This window comes from Glycine max, chromosome 13 (genome assembly GCF_000004515.6).
Source record: "Glycine max cultivar Williams 82 chromosome 13, Glycine_max_v4.0, whole genome shotgun sequence".
In the NCBI taxonomy this organism is placed as follows: domain Eukaryota; kingdom Viridiplantae; phylum Streptophyta; class Magnoliopsida; order Fabales; family Fabaceae; genus Glycine; species Glycine max.
Genome location: NC_038249.2, coordinates 24,987,474 through 25,011,390, shown reverse-complemented (window position 1 = coordinate 25,011,390; position 23,917 = coordinate 24,987,474). Strand labels below are relative to the sequence as shown.

Here is a 23,917-nt window from a genome sequence, read left to right as displayed (position 1 = left end):
GGCTCATGAGAAAAGGAATATGTTTCTCATACCTTACATGTTTAGAAACACTTGAATTTTGAGAAATAATCATTTATTTTGCAAAAAGTTATTCTCTTAAGGTGCTGACAAAAATAAACGATTATTTCTTCAAGCTAAAGTACCAAACTAAACGCATGCATCATAGCCATAGGACTATAGAAGTGATAAAAATAAAACTCATAATACACCCATGTCATTGCCATATTTTTAATGCGCTCCTAAAAAAACATAATAAGTAATTAAGCCGCAACTTTCTTGGAAGTGACTGAATTGATAATGGTAGCAAACTCAGGACCCTGTACAGCAAAAAATCAACACATTAATAAACAATCATTCGAGTTCATTTACAAACTCTAGGAATGAAACACATCTGGTCAAAGAAACTTTGAATAAACCGTGTGTGTACCTTTAATGAAGCACCACCAACAAGAAATCCATCAATATCTTCTTGCTTTGCAAGCTCAGCACTGTTGCTTGCATTTACAGATCCTGAAAGACAGATTACTTTGATGTTAGTATTCTAGAATGCTGCTGCACTGTATTCTGAAAAAAAAAATTACATTCAAATAAGAACCAATTCTGAGATGGTAAAAAATGCCAAACTTAAACAGAATTTTTTGCATCTGACAATGTCGGGGTCAATCTATTAGTCCAATACCAATAAGAGGTTTGTGCATGGATAAGATTACGGTCGCCAAGCATATCATGTAGTGCAATCAAGAAATTACAAGCAGCTCACAAATTGTAACAAATCAACAATACATTTTTTCCTTAGGTTAATCTTAAATTCCTTTCTAAATCAATTTCATCTTTCATAAATTCACTTGACCTGTACCTAGAAAAATGCAAGTATACTAGTAAAACAGCATATAATCTGAAGTCTGAAGCACAATAGCAGCTGGCTTTTTGCATAAGACCAAGGGAGATTGCAAAAGTTGTTCTCTCATCCCCAATAATACACCACTTTATCTGATTAAACTGAGTCTGAAAATTTCTGACACTAACAAGTGCAGCATGCATAGTTACAAGAGTTAATGTACCTCCATAAATAATTCGTGTTTTAGATGCAACTTTAGCTGAGACATTCTTCTTAAGCCAGTCACGAACAGCTGCATGGACTTCCTGGGCTTGCTCGGGTGTGGCCACTTTGCCAGTTCCAATTGCCCATACAGGCTCATATGCAATAACTATATTATCCCAACTTGGCACTGCATCTGCACATAATGGACATAAAGGATGTTATGGAAACAATCTGCTATCCCCTCTTGCTCCTATTCTTTTCTCCACCTAAAAAGAAGATGACTTTCTAATGAATTATAAATAGTGTATAATCTATGTACTAATAATGTAAATGGTTTTTATACTATCATTCAATCATAATTTTCATGTATGATAAGTTGTTGACTTTTATAATAATTACCTTAAAAGTCATACTTATCATGATTTTTGATTGGTTAATAGTGTAAAAAAAAAATTATATTGGCAATGCATAAAAATTGATGTTATAAATAAAAACAAACTTTCACCTGCAAAAGCCTTCAATTGCTGGAAACAAATGTCGAAAGTTTGACCAGCTTCTCTTTCTTGTAGAAGTTCCCCAATACATGCTATCACACCAAGACCCTCACTCAAAGCATAGGCAGTTTTCTTTCCTATAAACTGGAGTTTGCAATCTTTGGTTATTATAATTATTATACATTTTCATCTTTTACAAATAATACTGGTCCATAGGAAAACTACTATAGAAATTATCTCCAAAATTTTCACCTCATCATTTTCTCCAATTACATGTCTTCGCTCAGAATGTCCAAGAATAACCCACTTGCAGCCAAGGTCTTTTAGTTGCTCCACACTTAAAGAGTCAGGTGGAAGTAAGTGTAAACAAGTGAACTTGTTCAAAGAACCACAAGAAGGTAACAACATAATTGGCTTGAACATCACATTCAAAACCGTAAAAAAGAAAAAGTGAACAAGTAACGTCCACCATAGAAACATTTAGAGGAAATAGAAGAATGTTAAGCTTGAAATGAACCACTTGCAGGGCTATAAGTAATACCCAAAGAAAAGATGAAAATAGTACAGAACCCATGCAGGGGAAGAATCTAACTCCAATTTCAAGAGAAATTATGCATGCAAAATCTCAAAATTAATATATCACACTAATACATGCCTACTAAAACACTTAGGTGCACTTAAGACCTAGGCAAAACACTTAGGTGCACTTAGGACCTAGGGAAATATAAGTTCATAATGCACTGAAGGTAATATATAACGTGCACAAAAATATGTAGTATTTCATAATGCTAATGTTTTAATGAAATACTCAAAAGGAATGCGAGATGTTGATCATGGAGTGCACGTGTAACTTAAGAGATTGGTTTCTGGCTTTCAGATGATATGTTACACTTACACCTATGTCTTTAAAAAACTCAAAGTGAAACTTCAGTGCAGTCAGTGCATGATGAGAAAGTACTATGACTTGTGACATTCACTTTCTAAGACAGATAAAATTTCAGAAATTATATCAGAAAAAATACAAATTATGGTATAAGAGCATATCTTCCCCAAAACTATTCGGCTTAATATAACAATCACGAGTAAAGGACTATGTAAGCTCAAATAAATTCAAAGTGAATCATATAAAGAAAACCTTCTTGCTCAAACTGAACTGGAGAGAAAAGGATTTAATCCAAAGAAAATTTTATGGTGACTTTGGTCTCTGTTATAAGACCTGATGTAATATAATTATTGGATACAAAAACTATTCATGAGCCTTCACCTAATTGCTTAAGCTTTTCAGAGAGATAGCTCATGACCTAAAACAAGAAAAAGAAAAACCAATTTTTGAAAGAACTGCGTTCAGATTTTGAAGACAAGTTTGATTTAAGAGAACATAAACATTTTACATAAAATTTCATTTTCCAGTTTTTATTTATTTTTGGTTAAAAAAAGTCTATTCAAAAGTGTTATATCTGTCATCACCATCCAACTGGCATAACATTCTCTATAAAGAAAACAGAAGACCCAGGATCAATTAACATGTGAAACTTAACAGGAATAGGCAAGCTAACCTGATTTCTCCCGTGAAAGCCCCACCTTTTCCCACCCAAGAATTCTGGGCAGAAATTTCAATCCTATCTGTAATTGAGTTTTTCACCTGATCGATGTACACAAAGGGAGGTGCAACAACAACATCTGTACTTCTCACAAAAATTAAAAGGATTAGAAAACAGGATAAAAAGACAAAATAAACTGACAAATAACAAATGTTATTACGAATATGTTTCTAGTATAAATCACATACTAAATGTTGATTATGATGGGAAGGTTCCACTTACACCCATATGTTGGACAGCATTCCAAAGTATTACAATATTTGGGAATAGATATTTATATTTCATCAACATTTTGTTAACCCCCAATGTATTAGCACAGGGAAAAAGCCATTTTCAATCTCAGTAACTGATATTCTTTTATTTACAGATTTAGGAGTTCAAAATAAGAAAATAGGTTTTTCTTTGTTTACTACAACTCTGCCGGAAACGCATCAAATTGAAAATTGAATATATCTTACCAACATCAGGCTCCAATGTTGCACTGTTCAAGTCAGAGACAAGCTTGCTGATGGAGTCTTTGGTCCCATTCTGGAGATAAGAAATAATTTTTTTTTTAAAAAAAGTAGAGAAAGAGGCAGTGTATTGAAGGAGAAAATAATATTCTATGTAATGCAATAGGCTAGTGGTTGAGTGAATTAGCTATAGACTGAAGACAAGGATAAAATGGTTCATATATAATTATAAGTGATTGAGCAAATGAAACAAAACAAATATTAAACAAAGCAAACAAAAAGGGAGTGCCAATCTCAGAAATCTGGTAAAAATAACAGTAATTTAATTATTTCACACAAAAGAAAATAATAGTGATAGGAAAACAGCTTAAACATTGAACAGTGGAGGTAAATCTTACAGCCAAAAAACTTCTACATGAAGCTGTTTCACAAAAATATCAAGAGTCAGAAAGCCTGCAATGAATTATGATACTCTAATGCAAAAGAGTTGTTTGCCAGTCAGATAACAAGAACAAGTTATGATTATGACATTACCAAAGCTTCCTTCCAAAGAAATGGGAAAAGGTTGCTTCACTAAAATTTCAGGTTTGGGAAGGGAGAGATGGCTGGAAAAAAGGGTTGAAGCAAACTCTGCAGTGCTTTTGCTACAGGAAGTTAGAATGTGAAATTTGGAAGAGCTTATTTGAACTAGTCAAAATGGCTTATGACATTCGTATAAGCTGTTTTTATTCAATAAGGTTCACAACTAAGCTTATGAATAAGCTCTAATTTTATCAGTTTATTGAATAAGTGCTTAATTAAGGGTTGAGTTGAATCCACGTGGAGCTCACATAGTGGAGGGTTGAGTTGAATTGAGACAGATGGAATATCAGGAAAAATACATTTGTTCAATACTTAAGGAAACAAGTTTACAAAGGCTATTGATTATCAGCTAAAATATATGCTCAAGAGTTAAGATGCAGACTTTACAATTCAAAAATAACTAAAGAGCTGCTAAATGAGAGAATTTTACAACAATAGCCTTATCTCACTAGGTGACATCCATTACATGAATCATATGATGCCATTGAACTCAATTAAAAACCAAATTCTTATAAATATTATTTACTATGAGATTCTTCTAATAATTTATTTCAATGTTTTTCTTGGTCTCCCTCTACCCTTTTCCCAGAGCTAAAAATTGTGTGATTTACTCTCCTCGTCATTTTCTTCAATTGCCTTCTTTGCACATGTCCAAATAACCTTAATCAATTTTTTGTTATGTTTTTCCTTAACAGGTGTCACACCAATATCTCTTTATATACAATCATTCCATATCCCATCTTTTCTTGTGTGGTCACCCATTCATCTTAGCATACTCATTTTTGTTACTCATTTTTTTCTCTTGTTGTCCCTTTAAAATCTAAAATTCATTATGATGAAGTACAGCTAGTAATAGAACAATACAATAGCATTTTCCTTTGAGCTTAGTAGGTACTTTGCGATCACCAATAACCCCCAATGTCTTTCTCCATTCTAGCCACTTAGCTTGTATTTTGTGTGACATTTTTATTAAAGTCCCCACCATTTTTGTTATGATGCACTCATCTAAGGCCTTAAATCATTCCCTTTTTAACTCTATCCACAGTCTCATAGTGACAGGCCCTTGATGTCAGTCCCAAATCCAAGTAAAGGAAAAGGATTGTTATAGGCCCTCAATAACCAATGTAACTTCAAACATGGATCACTCATGAGAAAGAAGTTCATGTGTAAATTAAAATATTAAATCAGCTACACGAGGCATTACATTACATGTTAATAATGAACAAACAACCCCTTTCAACCAATCAAAAACAGAAGGGAGTGTAAAAGGAAAAGAATTTCCGGGTAAGACACTTACACACTTCCAATTGCCACCAACAAAGAACTGCATCCACACAGAAAGGAAGGAAAATATCAATATACACAATAAAAACCGATTACCACGAACAAGAACTCAGAAGTAAATAAATGCCAGCTAGATTATCATACACAAAATCGTATCACAATACATTGAGTTATTATACACGGCAAAACAACAATGGAATTGATTAGGAACTAGTAAGCGCAACCCATCAAGAAGAATCACATTGCTCAAAGAAATGAATAATTCAATGATAGAAAGTGGTAATTTTTTTAAAAAGGGCATGATAATAAACTTCATTCAGAAACCAAAAAAAAAATGGAAGCTTTGTACCTTGCCAGAGCCAGCCATGGCAACAACGCCACGGGAGGGTTTAGAAGAGGAAGGGAAAGAGAGGGTGGAATGGACATTTCGGAAGAAGGAGAGTGAGGAAGAGAAAGGTTGAGGGTTGAGAGAATGGAGATTGGAGAAGAAGAGTGATGTTGAGGTTGCTGCCATTGATTGAAGAAGAAGGAGAAAGGGTGGTGCAGATGGTACCTAGGAATGGTGTTAACAGTAAAACAATCTAAGTTCGGATTGAAGAGTGAAGACAGATTATCCTGGTTCAGTGGTTTGGTTTGGTTGGTTGGAGACAGTGTGTGTGTGTGCGCGCCACTGTGACTTTAATAAGTCACGTTCCTCAAGTCTAATTGGATACAATCTTTTTTTTTTAGAGAAAAAATATCTGTACAAAAACAACACTTACATTAAAATTATTTATGAGAAAAAAATTATATTAAATTCATTTATTTTTTAAAGTATAATTTTTTATGAAAAATTAAAAAAATTATTAAAGAATAATAAATTAGTATTTTCCTTATAATTGTTATTAAAGGTGTATTAATAACATGTTTTTTACCACACTTTTATTAACATGTTTTTTTCATTATGATTAAAATTTATTAAAAATTGCTATAAAGTATGAGTGAGACACGCATACTTTTATAGCTTTTTATAAATTTTATCTAATAATAAAAAAAAATGTATTTAAATGAATGTACTAGATAAAATTTCACTAGAATTTCTCTAAATCTTAGACTAAATCTCTTAATTAATTAAAACGCATGTGCCCTTCTTCACACTGGTGTGGATATAACTTACAAGATCGTGCAAAAGAAAAATTAAACTAAATAAAAATATATATAATCAAATAAAGTAAATCATTTTAAAACTAATTAAATTTTATTTAAAAAGATTAAAAAATATAATTAATTCCAAAATTAAACTGGTTATTTTCAATAAATGATTCAATTACTTATTTATCAAAAATTTTTGTTAAAAATTATTTTTAAATTAATTTTCAATCAAAGTTAATTTAAAATTTTTTTTTAACAAAATTTAATTTTAAAATTAGGTTTTTAAATAAAATTGTGTCCTAGATGGTGTAGTTACATCATCTGAGAAACAATTTTGGAAATCCATTCATCATTTTTAGCAAAGAAAAGAAAAGCTCAAAGGTGGTATCAACCAAAATATTCTTATCATTAGGTTTTCATTTTTGATAATTAAATCAAGTTACCTCTTGATTTTTCTCAAAAGTTCTTTGCTTCGGATTAAATTTAATTAGGCTTAGTATATTTTTACATTCTTGCAAATATTAAAGTTTTTGTTTTTAGTTCCTAGTAAAAAAAATATTTTTTATTCTTGTAACATTTATCATCACTTGCTTTAATTTCTCTCATGACAATAGTAATTGAAAATAAAAATCACTAAATAATTAAAAACATAAAAGTAAGGACTAAGAAATAGTTTCTAAAAACTAAAAATAAAATCACAATATTTTATAGGAATATAAAACCAAAAGTGTCATATTACATAAACATAACGCATTGTTAAAGGCAAGATCACAATAGATAGGTGGTGACAAATGTTATAGGGCTCAGAAACAAAAATTTAATTGAATAAATTACACTCTCCTATATTTTAGTTATATTACAATTGATATCCCTTCTCTCTTTCTTTCTTTTTTTATAAAAAAAACTTCCTAATTTTTATATTCTCATTACATAAGGCACCCTTACAACTCAAAACGGTGTTTGTTCTAAAATCTCATTTTCCAGCACGTTTCTGGGAACAAAAATAGAATGAAAAAAAAACTAACTAAAAGAACGTTCCGCCACGTTTCCCTTATCATGCTCTTTTGTGATATATTTTCCATTATATTTTTATTTTTGATAAAAATAAAATATTATATTAGCATCATAAAATATAAATAAAATAATGAAAGAAATAAAAATAGCAGTTAAAAAAAATCATGGATGATTTAATTTAATAATTTAATAGACTATGTTAAAAAAAATAATGTTTTGTATTTAAATAATGAGTCGGGCCGGATCGCAGGTTCAAAAAGTAAAACAAGTTATTCCATCTAATCAAATTTGATTAATTTGACCTGAATTCTAAAAAACTCAAAATAAACAAATTGATTTGGGTTGAATTTGAATAGCGGGTTATCGGAACCTTAAACACCCCTATGCTATATACTCAGACATAGTCAACAAAAGTAAAAAATTATCAGTTCTGCTATTGAATTGATGATTTTGAACAAAGTTAACAAACAATTTGATTTGGTTTTATTTAAATAATTTGGTTCGTTATTTTTCTGTAAAAAATAAATACTAATTTGGTTTGTTTTATAGAGAGGCGTTTAATATTCCAGCTGTACGTGCGCGGTTTGGTTTTAATAGTTCTTTTAACAAAGTATAGACTACTTTTTCTAATTTCTATTTTATTGATATTTTAGGAAAATGTTAACAAGTGGTTTGAGAATACTATTTAAATTGTCCTTTCTTATAACTCTAATGCAAGAGAACAACAAGTAACCAATAAATTAATATGTAATTATTGTAGTATTACATATGATTACAACCATGACAGCATGAGTATACAAAATCATAGCGACAAAGCAAGTTGTTAGAAAACATGATAGAACTATAGGAATGACGACTAATATTAACAGACAAATAAATATTATTGTAGACAAAAATAAATTATGTGGTTAATTATTCCTTCCGCTTTTGGGCATAGAGTTGTATCCCTCGTCTATTTATGGGTTGTATAGGTCTGGCATTCTTCTCTGCATGCTGTCATAGAGTGAATCACACATAGCTAACAGTTAGAAATGGTTGAAGTTGATATATATCCTTAATTTTTTCCCCTCAAAAAGAAATAGCTAAACATTATTGAATTCAATTTGTATATATATATATATATGTTTATTTTCATTATTAGTACAGTAAATCAAAGTGCAATACTTACATCGTGGACAGCCTCTCTAAGTAACTTGACTTGAGCCCTCGACACAGTTCTTATCTGATGAACATGCAAGTTTGAAGGTTCAATATTAAAAAGGTAATCACTATAATTCATGACATAGAATATATATATATATATATATAGTACCTTTTTATTAATAGTCCAAATGACACCTTCTGTGCAAGGAGGGACAGTGAGGGAACCCATGTATCTGTAGTATTTCTTGCCACCCAACTTAATTTTTGAGGGATCAAACACCCCAATGTTCTTTTCTTCTCCATACACCATGGTTTTTATGAATTTTGACAACTGAAACCATTTCAAGCATATACTTATTATTCAGAAAACAATTATACTGATTAAGCTCCTCATCTATCATACATGTGTGTAAATTTTCATTCCTACGCTTTGGATCATTAAACAAATTAAATGAAGTTACCTTTTTCAGAACAGGATCGGGCCGACCAATCTTATAGAAAAGTCCAACAACAGCAAATTTGGTTTTTCCTTTTATGTTTTTGCTTTCATGAACCATGTGGAGCTCCAAGTCATACCTAATAATATTTTCAGTTTTTTAAAAGAAAAGTTTTAATATTTTTTATCAAATAAAATAAAGGAAAAAAAATTTAGTTGTACTAGGGTACTTTAATTAAGTGTTTAATCAGAATTGAAATTCCACCTTAATATAACTGACATAATAAGAGTTGACTTTAACTACAAAGGTGAAATTCTAATTTTAAATAAAGAACAACACGTGATCAACACCATAAATATTTAAAATATTTTGCATACTTTTCATCCATAAAATGATATTCATCATCAAGAAGAATTCTTGTATTGATATATTAATGAAATACTTTACGTTAAAATAACATTTATATAGTGCCACTATAACAAACAAATGGGACTCAGACTATTAATAAAAGATAAAAACAATAAATTAAAGACAATGATTTTGAAGCAACACAAACCTCCTGCCATTGATGGTATGTTCTGAAGGTGAATGCCAATGGCATTGATGAAGAAAAAACTCGGTGCCGTTGATGTTTATTGATCCTGCATCTTCCCATTTCAGCTGCATATATACGTTACATAAATTATAAAGAGATTTTAGATTTTAATCAAAGTTTAAGCGACCAACCAAATTTAAATAGCATGGATTTCTTATCTTAAGTGCTAGCTAGCTAATATATGAATGGCAGTTAATTGCCCAGATATGTTGAGCTGTCTATAATTTTATACATATATACTCAATCATAAAAAAAATCTTTCATCTTATTATAAAGCAACAAAACTTAAAAAATAAATAAGAATTATTGAGTATATAAATTGCATTATGCAAACTGTTCTTTACCGTTGCACTATAGTATCATGTAAACGAGAGTCAATTGGCCTAAATGTTTTTAAGGCATGTGCAAGACAGATAAGAAAACATCGTCAGGTTGCGAGAAGTACGAGACTTTTGTGAAATAATAATTCTAAAGTCCTTATATTATCTTTCTAATTATTAAATAAAAAAGTATATTACGTATTTTTTTATATTATACTAAATTTGCATCTTTAATATTTTTTTACAAAATAATTGTAATATTAATAAGAAGACTGTAAATTTTTCTTTTAATCCTTAGGATTTGAAGCTAGAAAAATTTATAATTACTCTATACTCTCTTCAATTAAATCAATTAGGCTCACTTGGTAAATAAAAGAAATAGAAGAAGCAGACAAATAGAAGAAAAATAGAGAAATGTAATAAAAAAAGGGAAAAATTATGTAAACAAAACGTAAGAAGAAAGAAAAATTATAGCCGTTTGAAATTGTTAAACTAATGTTTCTGTAGAACGAAATATCTATGATCCATCATGGTGCATAATTGGGACTCAAGACACTATCATGTCTCTTCCCACACTCATTGAATTTGTAGGTGGGTTCAGGAATTAGCAGCTTTCAGCAAACATTTTCAGATGAAAAGCTGGGGAATCCCCACTCCAGAAAACTGTAACAATAAAGTTCTTTCTATTCCTTTTTTATTTTATTTTAAACGCAATAAAATTAAAACATATATGTTCTTGCATGAATATATATATATATATATATATGTCTTTGAGGTTTTGAGATATAAGTGATGAGTGATTGATTGATTACCTCAATATCATGGCCTCTGTTCTTGATAGTGGCATTCTGAGGCGTATAGTACTTCTTAAGCTCCCCTAACTTTGGCACCACTCTCACTCTGTGGCTTGACAAATCAATTGGAGATTGCATTTTGCCACTCTTACATGTTTCCCATTCCTTCTTCAGTTCCCCCCAGTGTGAGGGACCCTTCTCACTCCCTTTTATGTAATCAAACTCACTTTCATCCTCTACACAACCACATATATTTGATATCATTAGCACATCAAATTAAGTCACAAAGCATGAATATATTAAAAGAAGGAAATTGAAAGACTTGTTCCACTTACCAACTTCCTGTGCACTAATCCATGTTGTTGAATGGAGAAGGATGGTTACAAGTATTATCATATTTGGAAGAAACACTCTAAGCTTGCCTTGATGCTTCATGTTAATTTCAATCATAAGGGTGAAGATTGAGATTTCCAAAGTTTGAATCAATAAAAGGGTGATTCTCAGATATATGCAATCAAAGGGAGGGATATCTTTTGAGACATGGAAGGGCGTTAGCTAGGCATACTATATATATACATTGCCAGGCATTAAAAATGTTTTAAGGTTTGGTGAGGGAAAGCGAAACTTCCTAGTCATAGAATTTCAGTTTTGTTATAGAAAAAACTGATTTTTTTTTCCAGTTTTGTTATCAAAAGAAAAAAGAAAAAGACCTTCAGTTTTAAAATAAAATATATTTCTATTTTTTATTAGCTATTTGATTATTCTTTAGTTACTATCATATTGATGAAAAATATCTATTAGTTTGATCGATGATTAATTTTTATCAGAAAAATTATCCTATTTAAAATGTGAACTCCGAATGTTTTGTACTTGCAAGGAAACGAGAGTCTCGGTCCAACAAGAACTGGTTTTCCATTTTATATGATTAGTCTTGGAAAAAAGTGAAACATAAGTAAACGTATAAAGTTAGTAAGAAATGGAGTAGCTAAATTCAATTCCGTGTTTTCTTCTTTTTTGGAATGCATTTAACAAGTAACCCTACATTAATACATCGATTTCCCTTTTGTTTCTAGTTACTACGAAGAACATTAGAATAAATTTCAACATTTATTGATGTCCTTTGACGTGTCTAGTTGATAAGAATTCGAATCAAACTTAAATAGAGACATTGAATTTATGCTCTATTTATTTTTAATACTTAAAAAGAATTATATAGAAATGAAATCAATTGGTCTATTCTATGAGGATTAACCTTTCCGTGAAATGAAATATTATGAGTAGGGCAGGGACATGTGAAATCAATTTGATCAATTCTAGTTATTTGGATCTAGCTCACATTGTTAGGTAGAAGGTAGATGAAACTTTAGTAAGCGTAATTCTCTACACTACGATGTTTCATGGGTTTGTACAGTTAGTGCATCGTAGTTTTGTTGGATATAGATCACATGGCTTAAATTTTAAATTTGTATGAGTGGTCCCATTTTCATTTTTTATTTTTTGTTTCATGTTGTTGTTCGATTTCATTCGATAATTCTGGTTCGTTGATTATGTAAATGCGTGGAAGGAAAAACCAATCATAGAGGATCCAAATTCCAAGAAACTTTAGTAGGTGGTGGTATTATTATTGTTTATTTGTTTTGAAAGTAGTGGTGGTTTCTAGTAAAAAAAATGGTGATGGTGGTATTAATTTGAAATTTGAACGTGTGTTGAAATTGTAAAAATAAATAATTAGAAACACTACTGTCTAGAAAAGATTGTTTATATTTGAGCGTCGCACGCGTGGAGAGTTGAGACACACCACACACTACGCGTTTTTTTTTTCTTATATTAACGCGGTTATTCGTATGCAACTCGCAAAAGTTAATTTATTTATTTATAAAATATAGGAGTAAAAATATTTATTTTTCAGGTAAAAAAATATATTTTATTTATTTTTTAATTATCATGTCATCATTTGGAATGAGAATGGGTAAGTCTGAATAAAATCTTATAATATTTATCTTTATATTCACGTTTAAAAATAGTATTTATATTAAGTTTCATGTTCACTTAAATATAGTAATTTTAAATCTTATTCTCGTACCCATTGAATATCTGTATATTCATATTTGCATCCACAATCCACACTTTACTTATACATAAGATTAAAAATAACAAATCAATAAAAAAAATTAATTAAAACAATTATTACAAATATAATAAATATTCATTCTTAAATAATTCAAACATAACATTAAAAGTATATATATGTAATATTAAAAACAAAAAATATAACATTAATTTGTTCAAACTCAAGTTATAAATAAATAAAATTATAAAGATAATTATTCAACATAATAATGGTTAAAGTTAATTTTCTAATCGTTTATAAAAAATTCTTAGTGTTAGTTATAAAAATATAATTATTTTTTACAACAAAGTATATATATGATATGTGGGATGAGATAGGTTGAGTATTATAGTACATATAAATTTGTTCAATGTTGCAAATAATTATTCATCTTGTTTGTGAATATTTTTACAACTATCTAAAGGATTCGGATAGATTTTCTCATCCTTGATGGTCATCACTTTTTCTATAAGACTTTAAGGTATCTTTATAAATTTTTAGTGTTTTAAGTCATGTATAAGACTAATTCTAATTTGTTCAAAGACTTATTTATTACACTTAACATTCACCGTCTTTTTGTAAAGATGGATTATGTCATATGTGAAAATATCTAAATTTTCTTCATATCATAAACATGGTGTATATTATCAACTAAGCTTCTCTCATTGATTAAAATTGTTTTATTCTTACATTTTAGTATAAACATAGAGAAATTAACACATTATAAGTTACATCAACTATTACATTTTTAATAATTTCTAATGGGATAACTTTATTTAAAAATTGATTACTGGATTAATTTTTTTATATATATACAGCATATTTATCAAATTTTTATATTAATACAAAATTATTTAATACTTCATTTATATAAATTAAAATTAATATAATATATTTTTTAAAATTTACAGTTGAATTGAGAATTTATTTCATTTGATTGTCTTTTATTGTTCAATTCTATAAAATTTAATACAAATAATCAAAAGTAATATATAACTATAATTTTTAACTATTAAATCATTCAAATTCACATGCTATACAAAGTTATTGGTGTAATAACCGTGTCATTTGATCACTCTCCTATCTAAGTTAGTGTGTTTTCTTAAAATTAAATTAAATTAATGTAAACGCAAGTTCTAGTTCAGATATTCTAGATTAACAAAGTTGACTTTCCTTATGAAAATGAAGAATTAGGTTAATAACAATAACAACAAAATTTAAAGTAAAACGGGATTGGGTGATGATGAAGTTGTGTTTATAATTAACTAATTAAGTTTATAATATCTTCCAAGTGGTGATTTTTGTTTCTTCAGAAAGAAAACAACATAAACGGAACAAGAAAGAAAAAAAAAAACTGAAACAGCTATCTCAGTCTGACGAACTGAGTTCCAACTGGTGGTTTATAATAATATTTCTGAACACCTTTTGTAAAAAAAAAAAAAAAAAAAAATGAATACCTAAAACTTGGTAATTGACAAGCCAGTTAAACCAAGAGATATTTGATTTTGCTAACATACACTTCTAAATTCAGCGAATTATATACCGTTTTTTAATATTATTAAAAATCTGATAGAAGCTAAATACAATATTATTATTGTAATTTTTAATTCTTCTTTATTAATATACAAATTTTACAGTTTGATATTTTCTAATCGAAGAAAACTAGACCTTTACGTACAATTTAACATTAAGCAGTTTTTTACGACCAAGTTACACAAAATAGAGTCATGCCATCTTATCATGAAATAATTGCACAAAAGAATTTTACTAAAACCTTGTACGGTAGTTATGAGTTATGACTTATAATTATGTACAATATTTGCTTTTGACTTGTTTTGTCTTCCAAAATATTGGGTTGGTAAAAGGACGAAAGAGTTGACACTTTAGACCGCACGAACGCCTGCTTCAAGGAAGAATCCAAGAAAAATCTATATTCAGAAATCTACCCAACCCAACTAAGAAATTAAGAAAATATTGGAACCAGAAATAAGTCTTATTTAATTTAATTCTTTTGTCGCCAAACAAAAATAAGTATTATCTCTATATATAATCGGTAATCTGAGATATATCAGATTCTCGAAGCTGTCTCATAGTATTTTAATTAACGTTAACTCGTGGAAGGAAAAGGTGTCGTGCTTGTCCTTAATCTTCCCGAGATCAATATTTTAACGTTAACTCGAGGCAGCAGACATCTTCAACGAAGAAACCCTCGGAGTGTGGTTTTGGCGTGATTGCAGTGAGAGAAAAATTAAATCCAAAATAAATAAAAAATCATGAGTTGAACTGGATTGAGCTTTATATTGTTAGGTCCTTAATTCGAATCAATAAATTTAATTATGTATGGGTTAGATTTTTTTTTTTTAATGGGTTGGACAAAAAGTCCCAAACCACAAAACTAATTATCATTCATCAAATGAATACAACTTAAGTCACCCAAAAAACTCAGGGATAGAGTTAAACATTGCACATTCTTAATAATTGGGTGTGAAAAATAAAATTACAAAAAAGTTATATATTGTCAAATTAAAGTTTTTTTAATTCGTAAGAATAGAAGATAGATATAGAAAATATATATTAACTCACGTATCCAATTTAATCAATTGAGTTAGACATTCTTAATAAATTAAAGTTGTTCATAAGAAAAAAAATTAAATTATGAAAAAAAAATTATAAATCTGTAAATAACAAATCTTTCATCAAGAAATCCTTTTTTAAAAACATATAACATCAAAACAACGAAGATATACACTTAATTACATTACTAACTAATAACATATATATACATTATCATGAAGTCAGAAACCTTTGAGTCTTTGTGAAACTATTTAGAATGTTAAACCAATTCAAAAACATAATTAGTAGAATGTTTGCTAAAAAATTTGGACAGCCTCCTCAACAATTATAATTCTTTGAATGTCCAGAAGATCAAAACAATAAATTAAACACATCATAAATAGACATTATAACAATTCTGAACTCACTTAAAAGTTCTTAATTTGTCTTCACCTCAAAGACACATGATATAGCTCCAAGGATGGCATATGGCAAATGTTCCATCTCTCCTAAATAATAACTACAAATTTTAGAACTATTGGAGATGCAGCTGCTTTAAATAAGTAATTGATACAAACAATTTCATAGTCTCGAGTGCAAAGAGGAGTTAATTATTAGGTTTGGCCTTCAAAGTGCAATGATGGAAGATACTTAAAGACACTTATAACAAATTTGGATACGAGGGAGTAGGAAATGCTTTCTTGTATTGATAATCATAAAGGATGAACATAAAGGATATATATAGAACCTATTACAGCTCACTAAAGGATAAGATGGAATCTTTTCTTGTAAGAAAAATAACAAACTAAACAACTCAGCTAATACTGCCAAAAAAAACAAAATACAACTTAGCATCAATTCTAGAGTATTCTAGGTGGTTCTGGAAGAGTTCAAGTTGTCACAATTGGTTGCTTTGACCGTGAACTATGTGACAATCGATATCCAAATGCTTAGTTCGCTCATGGAAGATTGGTTTTGCTGCAATGTGCAAAGCACTGTAGTTATCATTGCATAGCACAAGTTGAGAGCAAGTGACATGAAGATCTTGGAGCAAATAGGAGAGTCATTGCAACTCACAAGTAGAGATTAAGCTTTAGAGGAAGAATGGGAAACAATATCTTGTTTCTTCTTTTTCCAAGAAACCAACGAGTTAACAAGAGAGAAATATTTCAACTGCCCAAGGTCCTTAATTCGAAAATGGGAGTGCAATGAAAGTCTGCGAGAATGTCAGAGGATTTATGTGGGCGAGTGGAATGACAAGGTTACATATGTTGTAGGAGTGATGTTGTAGGAGTGATGGTGATGTGGTTTGATTTGGGGAAGGGGTGGTAATTAGGGAAGAAGGGAGGAAGGTGTAGTGGGTTAGGGGGAAGAGAAAAAGTAGTGGCATGGTAAGAAATACTGGGTTTAAGGAATGAGAGGGTCATTTCGTGAAAAATAACATGTCTGGAAATAAAAATTTCTTTTGTATCCAAGTCTAATACAACATAACCCTTTGTGTCATTTTGAAAACCCAAAAAAGCCCCTCGTCTAGAGCAAGGATCATATTTAAGACAATGGACAACATATGTGGATGCATAACATAAACAAACCAAAAAAATCTTTAAGAAAAAATCCAGGTTGGGGTGTTTTCTTTCAACTCTCCTATTTTGTTAGGGTGTGGCAACACAACTTTTGAATTCAAGAAATCTTTAAGAAAAAATCCAGGTCCATTATCTGAATTATTACACTTAATCCTTGTTTCAAATTGATTTTCTACTATTTGAGTTAAGTTTTGGACATGCACCTTTGTTTTTAACAAAACAATCTGAAACGTATAATTGGTATTGATAGCAGAAAATAGTGTTTATAACAACAAGGAACGATGTTCACAACAAAATTGAAAATAACTACAGTGTTTCAGCAAAATGAACGAGGGGAAATCAACAACACAGAGTCAGCGTTTTGCAACTAAATCATTACCGGTTCAGAATAGCACCTGAGATTAAGGAGAGTAGAAAGGTTCAGAGAAAGTGTAGAGAAGAAGGAATTAACAGAAGGATCAGAGAAGCAAACAGGAAGAGTGTTCACCTTCAACATAACCTAGAATGAGTATGCACGCAACCTTATATTCTCCCTCCTAACACGTGTGCTTTTTTTGACCCCCACATGTAGATCATTAGCCACGTGTCCTTCCTTTGTAACTGACTCGCGCCAATTTTCCTTCTTACTTCCCGCATGTTACACAATCCAAGTAAAATGACTGCAATATTCAAGAATGGTAAGGACATATTTATGCCCATGTACTTAGGTTTTAGAAAAAAAAAACCCCAAATATCCATATGAATACTTCATAAACCTTGGAAGCTCTGTTGTTACTTGGTAAATAAGACAATCTTTTTTGTTTAGCCAAATGACAAACATCACATGTTTCATTACTAGATTTAGAGATAGAAGGAAATTGTTGGTGTAAAACATCCAAATAATTTCGAGGCAAGTTTCCTAATCTAAAATGCCAAAGGTTGGATGTGGTAATAAATGCAGTTATGGAGTGGGTCACTAATGAGGATGTAGGTTCTGGTTGATGTGTGGTGGCTAGGTGGTAGCGTTCTTCTTGTAATTTAGCCAAACTAATCACCTTCAAGGAGTTCATATCCTGAATTTTACAAAAATCATGAGAAAAAATAAGCGTGTTTGGAAGATTGGACAAAAGTTTGGAAATAGAAATAAGGTTGAAATTAAAAATAGGAACATAAAGCACATCATGAATAATGAAATGAGAAGAAAATTAGATTGTGCTCAAACAGTGTGATGTCACTAAGGCACCATTGGGCAATTTAATGTGAATAGGATTTATTTTAGAATAAACTTGAAAACAATCCAATGAAGAGGTTATATGGTCGGTAGCCCCAGAATCAATTATCCAAGGTTAGTGTTTAATGTATGTGAATAAGTGGAAATATTTAAAACACAATTGTTACTAAGACATGGGCATGAAGGGTTAAAAAACCCATTATGTGAAGTGTGAGAGAGGTTGGCAACACTGGATTGGGATTTGCAAGCTGGGCTCGAACAAACAAAGTTACCAGGCTATTGGATGAGAATGATTGGGCTTTGATTTTGGGCCTACGTAGGGTTTAGACCTGGTCCATAGAGAAACTCTTCATTTTGATTGTGCCCTTCTTCATAAGGGTTCCCACAACTTTTAAAGAAGGATCGTTTTTCAGCAACATTGATGAATCTATTCTGGTCTTCTGCAGAGGTGTGGCTAGCATGTTGAGTTTCGTGTTGAATCACCATGGAAAAGATTCTCTTGGTTGATGGTAAATGATCCATAAGCAGGACTTCAGAGCACACAACAGAAAATCGTTCATCCAGCCCTTTGAGAAAGTGAATGACAAAATCCTGTTGATGGTAAGTTCTGCTCGGACAAGTGCAAGGGTTCATGAGTCCATAATTGTCTAATTCTTCCCAAACAAATTTGAGCTTAGTGAAAAAATCCAAAACTGTGTGCGACCCTTGCTTGAGTCTGTATATCTCTTCTTGAAGCTCTGCAATTTGCAATAAATCCCCTTGTGAAAAACACTCCTTCAAATCATTCCAAATGTTTGTAGCATGGTCAAAATATATAACAATTTGAGCAATGGATGGTGACTGGAAATTTAAGATCTAGGACATGATTTAGGTATTGCAACGTTCCTACAAGGGGTGTGAAGGATCTGTGGAAGTTGGAATCGATATAGCGCTGGTAAGGTAACCCATTTTGTTCTTTGAATAAGGATCATTTTAACTGATCATGACCAAGATTGGTAATTATTTCTAGTCAAAGATGGTGTAACAATAATGGATGAAGGACTCTCACTAGGGTGGATGTAATATGGACTTGAGGGAATCTGTGAAAGGTCATTGTTGCTCATAGTTCCTGCATAGTGAAGAAGGTATCAGCAGGGCTCTAGGTTGGAGCTCTGAAAACAGTTTTTTAAGGTGATTAAATATATTCTATTTATCTGTACTTAGGCTCATTACATTACTTGATAATTTTGTTACGAGGCCACTAAAATATGGAGTATTAATTTTCTTTCATGTCGACAACACACATATAGAAAATCTCAGTTATTTAAACAAGAAATTGAATGTGACCGTACTCTTGACAAATGTTGCCATAAATGACCATTTATGTTTATAGAAATTCGTTGAAAAGTTTATTCGAAATGGATTTGGCTATCTATTGTTCCTGTATTGTTCATTCAAAACAAAAAAGAAATCAAATTGTGTTAATATTTAATTGTGAACTCACTCCATGAAAATCATGAAAACAGTATCGTTTTAAAGGAATAACACGAGGATAGCTTGAAAAGGGACAGTAAAAAAGTCAATTTCATTCGAAATTCGTTTGTTAAAATCCATTCATTTGTTAGACAAGAAAACTTTTGCAAGCAACATGGCTATTAAGGTGGATATCAAAAAAGTGTTTGATATGCTTGACTGGAAGTTTCTTCTCAAGGTTCTTAGCCAGTTTGGATTTCATGCCAAGTTCTGTGATTGGATTAGTGTTCTTCTACATTCGACTAAGTTGTCTATTCTAGTGAATGGTAAGGTTGTTGGCTTCTTCAATTGCAAAAAAGGAGTTAGGCAAGAATTTTTAAGGAGGGGGATTAGTAAATTGGTGAATTATGGTAATCTTTATTTAATGGATGGCCCAAGAAACTTTTCCATGCCCTCCCATGCGCTTTATGCCAATGATGTTTTAATTTTCTGCAGGGGATCCCTTGAAAATTTCAGAATCTTAAAAAGTTTATTTCTTTTTTTGGTCAGGAATCCAGCCAGCTTGTTAATCTTGCTAAATCCAAATGCTACACTGGTGGGATTTCAGAACACATGAAGAGCCTCATTGCTGATATTCGTGGTTTCTCTTCAGGAGCTACTCCTTTCACTTACTTGGGTATTCCCTTATTTAAGGGGAAACCAAGAGTTATTCATTTGCAACCCATTGCTGATCACAAAATTCGTCTGAAAATGGCCAGATGAAAAAAGGTTCATCTCTCTATTATGGGAAAAATGCTTTTGGTGTAGAGTGTCCTTTATAGTATGCTTATTTACTCTTGGCCTATTTCTTTGATGAAGTCTATTGAGAGGATGAGGAACTTCATATCGTCTGGGGATGTTGATACCAAAAAAATAGTTACAATTCCATGGCATACGATTTGTAGTCCTGAAGGTGGTTTGGGGTTTTGTTCCCTAAGTAATTAATGATGCTTCTCTTCTTAAGTTGGGTTGGAACTCAATAGGATTGGGTTTTGTTGTTTGAGGGCTAGGGTGTTTCGTAATTCCAAACATATGCTTTATAACATTAGTTCCTTCATTTGGAGTGGCATTAAATCTTGGAAAATTGGTAATGGGGATAGAAGTTTACTTATTGGCACATTCCTAACATTCTTTTCCAAAAGCTTCCTTGTCTAAGAGAAGAAATTTGTTGTGCAACCGAGGGAGATAAACACTGGAGAGATTTACACCAATGAGTCATGAATAACCACATAAGTGAACTTGATACCACACTTTAACCTACAACCTTAAGACTCAGGTTTATAGGTATTACTTTCACTTATATGGTATTCAACCTTCTCATTCCTATACGATGTGAGACTTCACCTCACACTTGTAGTCCAACAATCTCTTCCTTAAGTGTGAGTTTCTTTCACATGGTAGTCTCCTCCTCCCCCCGAGTGATAACCATTATCATCCATGAGTATTCCATGGTGGTCATTAGAGCCCACATATTCTAGATACTTGTACCCCTGCTCCACCCACAAGACATGCCATCAGGACCCACCGCCAAGAAGACTTGTAACCGAGGGGGGTAAACACTGGGCCACAAGATCATTCAACTTTGATACCAACTATTGTGTAATCAAGGGGGACAAACCCTGAGGAGATTTACTCCAATGAGTTATGAACAACTACATAAGTAAACTTAATACCACACTTTAACCCAATTTTCTTTGGTTCTCTTTTCGATTTATAATAAATTATTTTGGTATATTGTAGAGAATCAATAAGGAGCTGAAGTGTCAACATAATTGGAATGCTAACTTCTTGTTGGAATGCAATAATATCATTGCTTATGGTATATATATATGGATTATTTTATAAAAAATTGGGCCAGATGGACAAGGGTAGAAAATTTGGCTCACACAAGTGACTTGCCCTAGTATCGGCATAATGCTTATCATATAACACCTTTTTTTCCCTAAACAATTATTCAAACTTAATTTCAAACACTTTTATTCTCGTCTTCCATCCAATACCCTTTCTTTTAATCTTCTTTAATTTGCGAGGGTTGGTACTTGAAACCATTTTTAGCTAAAATATACTTTTACTCCTTCGATATAAGACAATTATTTTTTAAAATGTTATAATTTATTTGTGTAATTTTCCTTATTTTTCATATTAAGTGTCATAATGACTCCCATATTATTATATATGTGAACAACCAATCATAGTGACTATTTAGACATTGTTTTTAATTTCTACATCATTCACCTTCTTTTCTCATTTTACTCCTTCAGTTCAAAAATGTCTTAAGAAATTTAGAATAAGTAGAATAAAAATACCAAGAGAAACAACTTACAAGTGAAGATGATAGATAGTGTAGAAGTAGAAACATGTAATTGTCATTTTTGTGTCAATCTTAACAGTGGAATCGTACATGGTCAGTGAAGTGTCGTCTCCTTGTGATCAAATATTATTAATGATTAAGACAAAAATGATGGTCAAGACCTAATTGAACATGTTTAAAAATTAGAAGATCCAATTGAATCAATTTTTTTTTGAAAGACCAAATTGAATAAAAAATAAAAATTAGAGGACCAAAAACTAATTTAACCTTTATTTTACTTGTTAACACCATTTTTTTGGTAACATTTAGTGTTAACAATATTTCATTCTTAATTAAATAAACTTTCTTGGAAATAAGATTCTTAGAAATATAATATTTAAGAAAAAAATATAAAATATGTTTGATTTTTTCTCTTCTATTAAACATAAAAAACTTCTTTTCTCATTTTTTAAATTTTAGACATTATTTATAATAACTGGCAAGATGGTATATATTTTTTGTATTTTTTATTGAATAAAATGTGTTTTTAGTTCATGTAATTTAACTTTGATCAATTTCGTCCCTAAATTTTTTTAAAAAAATGTTTTTGTCTCTCATCAGAAACCATTTTCACCATGATTAAGAACGGACAAAATCATTATTTTTGTAAAATTTAGGGACCAATTGATTAAAGTTGAAGTTCAAGGATTAAAATCAAATTTCATTGAAAATACAAGACTGGAAACATATTTTATCCTCTTTTCTTTATTCACATTTGTTGATAATAAAAGGTTTGAGAAATTTGCATGATAAAAAAGTTTGAGAAATATAATTTAAATGTTCTTTTATATTAAAAATATTTAACTTTGTAATGTAATTTTCACTGTTTTCTGTTGTATTATTTTCAATTTTTAAGTAAATAGATAAATAAAATTGCTTAGCTAAATTTGTAGTCTTAAACCTTTTCAAAATATTATTTTTAATCCATATGCAGAAGTTTGACTATTCATAATCCTTGATCTTTCGTTGTGTTACCTATTTTAGTCTATACCATTTGTTTTGTTGACGTGCCAATAATTGAGAACACCACATGTTATTTTTTTAATTATTTTATGGGCTCATTTTTTTATAGTTGAAAATCGTCAAAAAAATATTTGACTATCTTGTTTAAAAGGTATAAAATTATTTTTTACAGCTAAAAATAGATAGAAATTGTTGTCTCCTTTTGCGGATTGTTTCACTTTTTTTCTACTTCTCTTTCACAAGAATCACATAACTTTTTTCCCTAATTCAACCCCAATTATTTTTGTTAAACAATGATAATCAAAACAATAGTGATATAGAAAAACAAGATCAACTTCAAACAATTTACACTTCAACATTCATGAGAGGCAATAAAGCTATGTGAATTGAGTTTTTCAAGAGAGAGGGGTTAAGAGAATGAAGAGGCTCATTGAGCTTGTCGGCGGGTGTAGCCCGCCTTGTAGGTTTTGTCAACCATGCATGCATTGACATCAACGACAAGATCTTGGAGTTGATATGTGCCTCCACCAAAATGATTGTTTTTTTTTGTCCAAAAAAACCTAGATATGTGATGCTTTGTCTCTTCCAGTGACACAATGCATACCACCATGCATGACAAGGATGACATTCCAACCACAAAAACAATTGGAAAATGTTATCTCAAACGATATGGTAGTGCCTTAAAGATCAAGGATGTCGATAATGGTTTGTGAGATTGAGGATGATGATGGTGGTGTATGGTGGCAGCTTGCGAGATCAAGGATGACG

General features: G+C 30.8%; 2 protein-coding genes across 2 annotated transcripts; both read right to left on the bottom strand.

The window, feature by feature from the left end:
• Positions 1-6: 6 nt before the first annotated feature.
• Positions 7-6,112, bottom strand: LOC100812398 (triosephosphate isomerase, chloroplastic). Its single transcript, XM_003542509.5, has 9 exons — positions 5,805-6,112; positions 5,469-5,495; positions 3,596-3,665; positions 3,093-3,216; positions 1,789-1,873; positions 1,548-1,680; positions 1,062-1,235; positions 428-510; positions 7-317 (listed from the first exon to the last, which is right to left on the bottom strand). The coding sequence occupies exons 1-9, from the start codon at positions 5,967-5,969 to the stop codon at positions 261-263; spliced, it is 918 nt and encodes a 305-aa protein (XP_003542557.1). The 5' UTR covers positions 5,970-6,112; the 3' UTR covers positions 7-260.
• A 2,217-nt stretch (positions 6,113-8,329) lies between these two features.
• Positions 8,330-11,446, bottom strand: LOC100819340 (alpha carbonic anhydrase 7). Its single transcript, XM_006594104.4, has 7 exons — positions 11,225-11,446; positions 10,908-11,125; positions 9,737-9,840; positions 9,205-9,319; positions 8,913-9,074; positions 8,769-8,822; positions 8,330-8,593 (listed from the first exon to the last, which is right to left on the bottom strand). Exons 1-7 carry the CDS (start codon positions 11,337-11,339, stop codon positions 8,513-8,515), a joined length of 849 nt encoding a protein of 282 aa, XP_006594167.1. The 5' UTR covers positions 11,340-11,446; the 3' UTR covers positions 8,330-8,512.
• Positions 11,447-23,917: the final 12,471 nt, after the last annotated feature.